The sequence below is a fragment of the Metarhizium brunneum genome, chromosome 2 (genome assembly GCF_013426205.1).
Source record: "Metarhizium brunneum chromosome 2, complete sequence".
NCBI lineage: Eukaryota > Fungi > Ascomycota > Sordariomycetes > Hypocreales > Clavicipitaceae > Metarhizium > Metarhizium brunneum.
The window spans coordinates 268853-279751 of record NC_089423.1 but is presented as its reverse complement, the minus strand read 5'-3'; the positions used below and the strand labels follow the sequence as shown (position 1 = coordinate 279751).

The 10899-nt window shown below is 51.6% G+C and overlaps 3 protein-coding genes across 3 annotated transcripts; all 3 read left to right on the top strand.

Moving 5' to 3' along the window:
* Positions 1-656: 656 nt before the first annotated feature.
* G6M90_00g030630 (uncharacterized protein) lies at positions 657-2099 on the top strand (the record flags this gene model as incomplete). Its single annotated transcript, XM_014685123.2, has 1 exon — positions 657-2099. One exon carries the CDS (start codon positions 657-659, stop codon positions 2097-2099), a length of 1443 nt encoding a protein of 480 aa, XP_014540609.2.
* Positions 2100-2554: 455 nt separating this feature from the next.
* Tf2-12_5 (Transposon Tf2-12 polyprotein) lies at positions 2555-6670 on the top strand (the record flags this gene model as incomplete). Its single annotated transcript, XM_066130066.1, has 1 exon — positions 2555-6670. The coding sequence occupies one exon, from the start codon at positions 2555-2557 to the stop codon at positions 6668-6670; it is 4116 nt and encodes a 1371-aa protein (XP_065986186.1).
* Positions 6671-7302: 632 nt separating this feature from the next.
* G6M90_00g030610 (uncharacterized protein) lies at positions 7303-9873 on the top strand (the record flags this gene model as incomplete). The annotated part of the gene is made up of 3 exons (XM_014683992.1): positions 7303-7531; positions 7586-8885; positions 8943-9873. The coding sequence occupies 3 exons, from the start codon at positions 7303-7305 to the stop codon at positions 9871-9873; spliced, it is 2460 nt and encodes an 819-aa protein (XP_014539478.1).
* Between the last annotated feature and the right edge of the window lie 1026 nt (positions 9874-10899).

The window sequence follows — 10899 nt, the reverse complement described above, 5'->3', positions numbered from 1 at the left end:
TTCAACGATAGCTTGTATGCTACGCGACAACAATGTGGCAATTCCAGGTTTTTTTCTCTTGACTAAATAACCACCCATTCAACAATCTCCATCATGGAGGGATGAGACCGACTAATGGTATGCATAGCTTACATCTACGCCACATATACAAATAAAGAGAACGATGATTATCCGAACGTTTAGAATGCCGACATTCATTCATTCAGTATGTTTGCTTTGTCCTGCAGGCAGGGGTGGCAAAATGCAACCCTTGTTCCCACAGTCGTCTTGTCGCATTCCATGGTAGAGTACATCTGGTAAGGTTAGTATCTGTCACAGCACCATCACGACTTGTCTAAGACACTCACGTGAGCATAGATCATTAGCGCACCATAAAGCTGTAGTCTAGATAGCTTCCTCTTCCCTCCTCCTTAAGGCACAACTACGTTATTACTAGCACCTTAGATTCGCCCCGTGATAGTTTGTGCCTTCCTTTTTGGTTGCGCCGCCGTCTATTTTGTTTCCATCTTCAATGCGGCCCAGCCACCACGCCTGACAGGGGCGACCTTAGATCCACGAAGTCCCGCGACAGACGCGTCGCGATTGAGACCATCCACGAAGACACCCACAGCGCGATTGACACGTCGCGATTGAAGATACCCACGAAGACACCTACAATGGCACCGGAAATCGACACTCCCGCCTGGAAGGCCAGTATTTTAGAAGGCATTACGGCTTTCCCCCATGTCTATACCATTGTCACCTGCGCCGACACTACCCACGATCTCTCCCCGGTTTTTGAAGCCGACAAAGATGCATACTACGCCAGACAGGTACAGGAGTACTGCGAGCACATCCAGTTATCCCTCCACGCCAAAGCTAGCGCTCTCCATGAGGAAGTTCAGACCCTCCGTGACGAGAATCGCGACTTGAAGAAGGAGGTTGCTACACTCGACAAGGTGATCGACCGAGTCGGCGCTCCTAAGCATACCACCGGCCAGCTTCCCCATCGCCAGACCCGAGACCATCCCACGTTTAATGCCACCGAGAAAGATATCGAGAAGCGACAAGAGGAGTATGTCGGCTGGCGCTCCAAAGCTATGCGCAACTTAGCCGTGGATAAGACCATCTACAACACTGAGTTCCGTCGTTTGCAATACATTGGCAGTATGCTTGATGGCAGCGCCTACACGCTTGTCCGCCAGAGCCTAGATGTGATTACAATGAACCCCGACGAAACAGGACTATGGGAATGGAAGACCGCCGACGACCTCATTGAGTTCCTTAACAGCCAATACGAAACCATCGACCTCGATCGCACTGCCAGCCGCAACTTCGACAACTATTTCATGACAAATAAGCCCTTTGAGAATTTTATCGCCGAGTTCAATAAGCTTGCAACCCTCGCTGGCAAGACTGATAAGCAGAAGGTTGAAGCCCTCCAACTCAAGGTATCCAACGAGGTCATCGACGAGGTCATGCACCGTAGCGGCAAACCTGGGAATGACGACTGGCCTGGATGGAGAAAGCTGTGCCAGGACGTCTACAACGACCTTGAGCAGAGTAAACACATCAGGAGGATGCGTAGCCGACGTGAACCTGGCCCTCGCAGTGCCTCCGACAACCCCCGTCCAAACAACCCGCCGGCCCCAGCCGCGCCAATCGCCGACGCGGGCGAGCTCATGCAACTTAGTGCGTCCTCGACCTCCGAAGCTCGCCGACGCGAGCGCCAGGAAAGGGGCCTCTGTTACTACTGTGGCGGAACCCACAGGATCCGCGACTGTCAGGAGAAAAAGGACAACGATGCCAAGTACAGCCTTCAGAATAACACGCCACGCAGTGATGCCGCTCGTGGTCGTGGCCACGGCCGTGGCAGCTACTACTCCCCTCGTCCCTCGCCCCAGGTCCCGAACGCAACATACCAACCCCAACCCCAGCCCCAGTACCGACAACTCCAAGGCTTCCCACCGACCCAGCAACACTACGTGCAACCCCCTTACCTTAGTCCTACCTTCAACCGCCTTCACTCCATGGATCAAGGCTTTATCGAGTCTGACACCAGCAGCTTAACCGACGCTAGATCAACCCCAGACACAGATAGATCCCAGGGAAACGTCTAACCTCCGGGCACCGTCGCGCCCGGAGGTCTTCAGGAACACCTACAAGCTTATTACCATTGTGGATCCGCAAAGTTATTTGTGGCAATGAACCTCTTGTCCTCAGATCCATAAATAGCAAATCGCTACTCATTCAAGCGACACTGTTCCCTGCGCACCAACAACCCGTACAAGTGAATAGCTTAGTCGATAGTGGATGCTCCGCGCGGGCATTCGCCGACCGCGGCTTTATTCGCGCTAATAAGATCCAAACCGAGAAGCTGCCAAAGCCACGCACCCTGATCCTCGCCGATGGGAAGGTCGCTGACCATATTACCCACTACGTCATTCTTCCCGTGAGTATGGGGAACCACATCGAACCCTGCGTCTTCTTTATTACCACGCTATCCCCAGACACTCCGCTTATTTTTGGACTCCCCTGGCTCCAACGTCACAACCCCACAATCGACTGGGCGAGAATGACTCTACTTTTCCAGTCACAGTATTGCCTTACTCGCTGCTGTTCTACACCATGTTTCGCACCGACAGTACCCAGTCCCAGGCCCAGGCCGCACGATATTGCGCCACCTACCGAGTCCCAGCCCCCCCGCCAGCGGGACCAGGCCTACATCGAGGACACTGAAGATGAAGGTTACGGGAGTGGTGATTCTATACGAACCTCTTCTTCCTACCGGCCGCCTTCTATTGAAGACAGCGACGACGAAGAGCCTCACCCCGAGGGAAGTGTGGAACTAGATATCCCTCAGACCCTCACTCCCGGCCAAGATCACTACCGCACTTTTCGACCGAACCGCCCCCGTTTTCCGCTGGAGCCTGAGACCCGGGCCCGGATGATCCCCGACAGGCCACAGTTAAAGCCAGCACCTGTCACCCTGAAGGCAGGCAGACGGCGCCCAGTACACCAGGAACATCATGCTCCGCCAATGCCGCAGCTCAGTGTGCCAATTCCACCCACGCCGAATGGGGCGTGTCCGCCTGATCCATATGACCGGCCTGATCTGTCTGATATCAAGATGTCAGCCGCCACCAACTTTCTCCAGTTCTGCAAAGGCGGCGCGACCCAGTGTATGAAGATTACATGGCCTGAACTAGACGCCATCCAGACGGAAACCCCCTTACTAAAACTCCCCGACTTGCCAGAGAGCGTGTTCCACAATATCCTCGAAAAACGCGGCGACCACGCAGCCATCTCCCAACTATTCCCTAGTGCGTTCCACGATTTCCTTGATGACTGCTACAGTCAGGAACACCTGCGACGCGTGACGGACGCCGACGTCGACAAGTTCTTGAAAGGGAAACCGGACCTCTCCCACGAAGACATTAAAGCAAGGCTTCCTGAGTGGCTTCAAGATAAAATAACTGGGTTCCTGCCCCATCTAGCGAATGAATTACCTCCACGACGCGGTTGGGATCATAGAATCGAACTTACCCCTGGCAGGGAGCCCCCATATCAGAAGAACCGCCCGTTATCCCCTAGAGAGCTCCTTGTTGTTCGGAAGTGGCTTGATGATAACCTATCTAAGGGATTCATCCGTGAGTCGCGCGCCCGATGTGCAGCGCCCCTTCTCCTGGCCGCGAAACCTGGTGGTGGTGTACGTATCTGTCAGGACTACCGCGGACTCAACTCGGTCACAATCAAGAACAGATACCCGCTGCCACTGATCCGCGAAACCTTAGACGCTCTCTGCCACGCCAAGTACTATACAAAGCTGGATGTTATCGCTGCCTTCAACAAGCTACGCATTGCCGAGGGGCACGAGTGGAAAACCGCATTCATCACACGCTTTGGCCTTTTCGAATCATTGGTCATGCCCTTCGGTCTCTGTAACGCCCCCGCTTCGTTCCAACACTATATCAACCATACTCTGTACGACCTGCTCGATAAGACCTGTACGGCCTATCTCGACGATGTTTTAGTCTATTCACAAACGCGCAAAGAACACCGCCAACACGTCCGCGAAGTTATAGACCGCCTGATAGAAGCGGGCTTGCAAATCGATATTAACAAATGCGAGTTTGAAACAACAAAAACCAAGTACCTTGGACTCATCATAGCTAGTGATGGAATCCAGATGGACCCAGACAAAGTGGCGACGGTTACTGGGTGGGAAAAGCCCGCCAACGTGCGCGAACTCCAACGCTTCCTCGGATTCGCAAACTTCTACCGCCGCTTCATCCGGGATTTCTCCTCAATCTGCCGGCCTCTGAACGATCTCCTACGGAAAGAGTCAGCCTGGTGCTGGACCGAACGGCAGCAGCACGCCTTCATGCAACTAAAGACCGCGTTCACCACAGGTCCTGCCCTTGCCTTCTTTGACTACAACCGTAAAACTGTCCTGGAAACAGATGCTTCCGATTGGGCCTCTGGTGGAGTACTGTCTCAGTATGACGACGATGGCAGTCTACGACCTGTTGCGTACTTCTCTTCTAAGCACTCCGCAGCCGAATGCAATTACGAGATCTATGATAAGGAACTACTCGCTATCATCAAAGCCCTAGAAGAATGGCGACCGGAGCTCCAAGGGAACGCGTCGGAGTTCGAGATCATGACAGACCATAAGAACCTCGAGTACTTCACAACAACCAAGGTTCTGAATCAGCGTCAGGTTCGCTGGTCCGAGTTCCTCTCCCAGTTCAACTTTCGCATCATCTACCGCCCAGGGTCCAAAGCCGTTCGACCAGACGCTCTTAGCCGACGATCCCAGGATGTGCCGTCCAAATCTGACGTTGAGGACGATCGCCTGAAACAGCGAAGGAAGACCCTGCTACCCCGGAACAGGTTCGACCCGTCCGCTCTCGCAGACTTACTCGGCGACATTGATGACACGACTCCCATGGCAGCGGCGCCCGTGACCACCCTTACCCCGGATCTGGAGAGACCTATTGACGACATTATTGACCAGGCATACAACAACTCTGACCTCGCCCAGACTATGCTGACAGCACTACGAGACCCCAACGTCAAATGTTGGCCTAAATCGGTTCGCAGAGAGATACGAATAGCCATGCAGGACTGCAAAGTCCGGGGTAACCGGATTTACTACCGGGACCGCCTGTTTCTACCCCCCACCGACGAAGCCAAGATCCAAATCATTTACAGAACGCACTCATCGGGACCAGGAGGGCATCCTGGCCGTGTCAAAACACTCGACTTAATCACGCGGACGTATTGGTGGCCACGAATGTCAAAAGATGTCGAGATCTTCGTAAAAGGATGCGACCTCTGTGTGCGCACGAAGACATCTCGTTCTGCCCCGCCTGGATTCTTACAACCGCTTCCCGTCCCGTTTCGTGCCTGGTCGGATATCTCCGTTGATTATATCACGCCCCTGCCCGACTGCAAGCGCTTTCAGTCCATTTATAAACATATCCTGGTAATTGTGTGCCGTCTGACTAAGATGCGTCACTTTGTGGCCACGCGAACCCTTAACGTTGATGAGCTTGCCGACGCGTTCGTGAGCAGAGTTTATGCGCTACACGGAGCCCCAGACAACATTGTCTCCGACCGTGGCCCTCAGTTTGTATCCGAATTCTGGAGACAGCTATCCAGACGACTTGGTATTTCCCTGAAGCATTCTTCGGCCTACCACCCCGAGACGGACGGTCAGACAGAGCGCATGAACTCAGGGGTAGAGCAGTACCTCCGCGCGTTTATGAGCTTCCACCAAAACGATTGGGTGGACTGGCTTCCGCTGGCTGAGTTTGCCGCGAATAATGCCACGTCAGACACAACTGGCGTCTCGCCGTTCTTCGCAAACTATGGCTTTCATCCGCGCCTTGGCATAGAACCCGCAGATCCATGCCCGCCGAACCTCTCCATGGCACAGAGGAGAGGGTTTTATAAGGCTAACACTGTTGCCGAGCGTTTCGAACGGATCCTCGACCAGCTCCGCGCCCTAGCCCAGCAGTCCATTGACAGATATGAGCGTAATGCCAATGAGTCCCGCACGGAGTCCCCTATATACCATGTCGGTCAAGAGGTATGGTTGAGTACCAAATACCTTAAGACCAACCGACCAATGAAGAAAGGGGATGATAAGTGGACGGGTCCTTATGAGATCCTTAGTGTGTATCCACGCGCATGTCGCCTCGAACTCCCCGACCGCATCCGCATATTTCCCGTGTTCCACAACTCACTGTTGCGACCAGTCTCTACAGACGAAGACGGGAACCGCATAGGGCTCCCTGGCCAGAGTGAGATTAATGAAAATGAGTCCCGGAACATCCGCGGCCGCATCCTCGAGCGGGACGACGAAACGGAAGAGGTGGTAGAGAAATGGTTATTTGATTCGATCCTTGACTGCCGTAATAAGGACGGTTTACAGTACCTCGTCAAGTGGAAATATCATGCCCCAAGCTGGCAACCAGCATCAGATCTGAAGGGACAGGACGACACACTCCTAGAATTCCACCGCGAGCACCCTGACAAGCCCGGCCCCGCTACCTGGGTGAAGAAACCCCCAGCTCAACCAAGACGAAGTCTCCGCCTACGACGAGTACCACTTCCAACGGTGAAAGGAGTATCCTTCGCAGCGACACAACTGGTGAAGCAGATTGGGGTCCATTTTCGGTAGCTTTGTTTCTGTCGCTTTGGTTTAGAACCATTCGAGGACGAATGGTGTTTAGAGGGGGGATACTGTCACAGCACCATCACGACTTGTCTAAGACACTCACGTGAGCATAGATCATTAGCGCACCATAAAGCTGTAGTCTAGATAGCTTCCTCTTCCCTCCTCCTTAAGGCACAACTACGTTATTACTAGCACCTTAGATTCGCCCCGTGATAGTATCGGCAAGCCAACACATGTCCCGTTTTGGTGTGCAGATGCAGCTGTCCCTGCAAGCCGTCATTCATACACTTTCGGGTCTCAAAGGACTACTACCCGAGCTTTTGGCTCTGTGTTCCTGATCAACGTGTGCCAGATCCTTTATGCGTGGATGTAACCTCCATGGTGATATGGCTTGCAGAAGAGCTGTTGGCTGCTCTACACATTGCTGAGCCGGAAATTAAACCAAAGTCCTCAGTTCTCCCGATGGTAGCAGAAAGTAGTAAAGCGTTGTTGTCTCAGAAGACAGGTAAGATATCTAGTATCTATAAAAGGTCAGCTCAGTTCCTCTCGAGTGGGTGCTCAACTCAAGAAAAGAGTTTACTCTCACACAAATAATTAATCTTCCTTGAAATCACTAAACGTTGAGAATTATCACAATGTCGAATTTTGCGAACAGAAGCTTTCCCTGGACACGGAAAGTGCAGAGCTCATCCGAGTCACTCCGTCTGATGGACATCCTCAGACCCGACTTTCCTTTACTATGGTTTTCTCAATTCCTTTCTTGGGGACTGAACAGCTATGCCTCTCTGATGTGCGTCTTTGGACTTGTGGCGTTTTTGAAAACATATTATGACAAGCTGCAATCATTGATCAACCATTATTTCAGTAAGTAATTTGTCTACAGGTGCAACAGCAAAGCAATCCTCTGACCTCACTTAGCTGTAACGCTCCATGTCAAAGCTACAGACGAGTCGTTTGACATGCTTATGGCCTGGGTCTCGTCTCGTGAAGTTGACAATGCAGCAAGATCGATTATTGCTCGGGTAGGTGGAAAGTCCAGAGGGGGCGTTGAGGCAGGCGATAAAAAGCCGATTTCCTTTTCTCCATGGATCGGGTCGTTTTCTTTTCCATTTAAGTGCCAAACCCTTGCATTCGAAATGCAAACTGTCGACAGGGGGTTGCACAAAGAGGAGGTCATCACCATCAGTTGCCCAGGTAGATCGGTGCAAGTTCTTAAAGAGTTCATTGGAGAATGTCGACACGAATATTTGGAGCAAATTGGAGGCAAGATAACAATTTTTAAAAACTCTGGCGACTACTGGAAGAGAATATCAACAAAGGAAAAACGGCCGCTTGACACTGTCATTATCAGCAGCTCGCTTAAACAAGAATTAGTGGACGACTTGAAGAATTTTCTAAACCAAGAGACTCGTCATTGGTATATTCAGCGCAGCATTCCATATCGGAGGGGGTACCTGCTTCATGGTCCGCCTGGCACTGGAAAGTCAAGCCTCGGCTCGGCGGTGGCCGGGGAATTTAATCTCGACATATACATCGTTAATGCCCCAAGCGTGGATGACCGGACGCTGGAGGAGCTTTTCAATAGCCTTCCTGAGAGATGTGTTGTCTTGCTGGAGGATATTGATGCTATTGGGACCGATCGACAGGGTTCGGACAAGAAGGCAAAAAAGGCACTCTCGCTGTCAGGACTCTTAAACACCTTGGATGGTGTTGCATCTCAAGAAGGGCGGGTGTTGATCATGACTACGAATCATATTAAAAATTTGGACGAAGCGCTCATAAGACCGGGCCGTATTGACATGAAGCTTGAAATTCCATTGGCAGATTCAGATGTGACGAAAGACCTGTTCAGCTTCGTGTTCAAGCCCGATAAACGACATGACGCCATTGACGACGAGGTAATTTTGGAACTGAGAAGGCTTGCAGGAGACTTTGCCAAGAAAGTCCCAGAGCTCAAATTCAGCACGGCGCAGATTATGTCATATCTCTTGAAGCATAAGAACTCGGCTGAAGACGCGTTGAAGGAAGCCAGTAATTGGTTCGGAGTTGCACCAAGAGAGAAACAAGTCAAGGATGGAGAAGGAAAGTGTAAAGACTCTATAGAGTCTCCTCAACATTCGGACGACGGCTTTTGGATGAAAAGTGGCAACAAGGAGAAACCCGCTGAGAACCGACTAAAGAGGACTAAGAAGTTTCCCGATTTAAAGCTCCTTATACCGTAAGGCCTTCTCCATAACAGACGATCATCCATACTTTGCAGCTAACCAGGATGCAGCGACTCTCCGCCTCCATCGCTTTGTGCGTCCACGCCTCCCTTGAGTGCCGTCGGTGAGTCCGTTGTCCGTAGAACTTCCGCCTCGCCTGATGCTGGTGCTGGGAACGAGCCGGATCTAGTTGTCCAAGATCATTGCAGCAAGACCGGCTGCGATCATAATGCTCGAGTTTGGGACACTGACACAGAGTTCCCCTTGGATCATGGCGATCGTAAGATGACTGCAGATGACCGTCGCGATTTAGGCATCCAGGGCTGGAGGAAGGAGAAGCAATCTTATGACAAGGCCTCTACACCTGACATTGGAGATCGTTGGCTAGAGACTCAGCCACAGCACGGCAACAGAGCTTTCCACCCAGTCGGGGAGTTAGAGAAGGCTATCATCGTCACAACCTCTATTGAACAGACTACCAGCCCCAGCACTGGGTCAATGGCGACCAACAAGGTTCAGACCGATATCATAGCGATGCGTCCCACCACTCTTCATGATAATTCTTCTGCTCTACCGTCTCTCGATCTGGGCACTCCGGATCTTCTATTTGGATCTCATCCGTTTGATGCAGTTGAGGATGCTCCTGGACAGATCAACGAGTCAACCCTTTTATTTGAACTCTTGACAGCACCCACAACCCGCCGGAATGAACATCTCGTTGGGGATTCTGACAAGAATAGAGAGCTCAATATCAGCAGCGCAATTAAAGGCGTACAAAAGATTGTTCCTGGGGATATATTTCCAGGAATGAGCCTGGAATGGCGTATGCCCGATGCTGCTGATGGGTCGCAGGGCACCGGTCTCGCCATATATCTAAACCCGAGCAGCTGTAACAACGCTGATGAAACTGGTTGGGTGAAGGTAGTCTCAAATGTTCATTCAATGGAGATTGAAGGCCTAGGGCAAGAAGCAGGTCGCCCGGTAGATGCGCCCGAAGCGTAAGACTGCCGCCAACACCGCGCGGATATATGTATTTATTGTTTATGCCATCGACAGATAGTCATGATTGCCGTCAATCCACTCATTAGCTTCAAAAAGATCGGAAAGCTCACCGCCCAAATCATGTCCTACCTTTTGGAGCACAAGCATTGTCCCAAACTCGCGGCACAAGGTGCCACGAATTGGGCTGGGAAAGAGAGAGGAGAAAAGCAAGGGAAATCCAGGAGGACGATCTCAAAACTCGTGACAGAACCCTTGGGCGAGGGCTTATGGATGACAAACGATAGGGACAAAAAGAGGGAGATTTGAAGAGGGCCGACTTACAGTGAGTTGTACAGAGGCTAGCAGGCCTTTGGAGATGAAAATCGGCCGATCGATTTTTTTCGGCACCACAAGCCGGCAAGAAAGTCCTGGCACACTCTCGGATCTCCCAAGCGTTTCTCCTGACTGGCAACCTCCAAAAGCCACCCACGAACCTCAAGCCAATGATTCTCTAAGAGTATCGAGTGCGATCAATTCGAACCGTGCTGATACGTCTGATTGAGTAATGGTGGAATGAGGACAGAAAATCTTCTGGGCTAAATGGACAAAGTGTACAGAGAATTGCGTTGACCAGAGTTGTCAGCAACGCGACGAACTATTGGATCGTGACATCTCATTTCAAATGACTTTGACCTGTTAGAAGGCTTCTAGCGTCCTCATTTAGCTGAATATACGCACTAGTATTTCCTAGCATCTCGACAGCATGGTCTGCGTCCATGCCGTGTGGCTGCTAAGCAAGAAACACAGGCGAAGATGATGTTGTCAATGGGTTACATAAACTCAACCCCTGGACTGCATGGTGACATGAGCGGAAGTTCGGAGGCATGACGAGGCTTTGGTAATACGCGAGGGATGCCATGCTGAGTTCGAACGGGTATATAAAGAGGTCGCCCCCCCATGACGCTGCGTAAAACTTTTTGACCTTAACTTTATCATTCCTCACAAATTCGCTGCCTTTGACTTGTAAGAGACGCGAACAGCATAGCC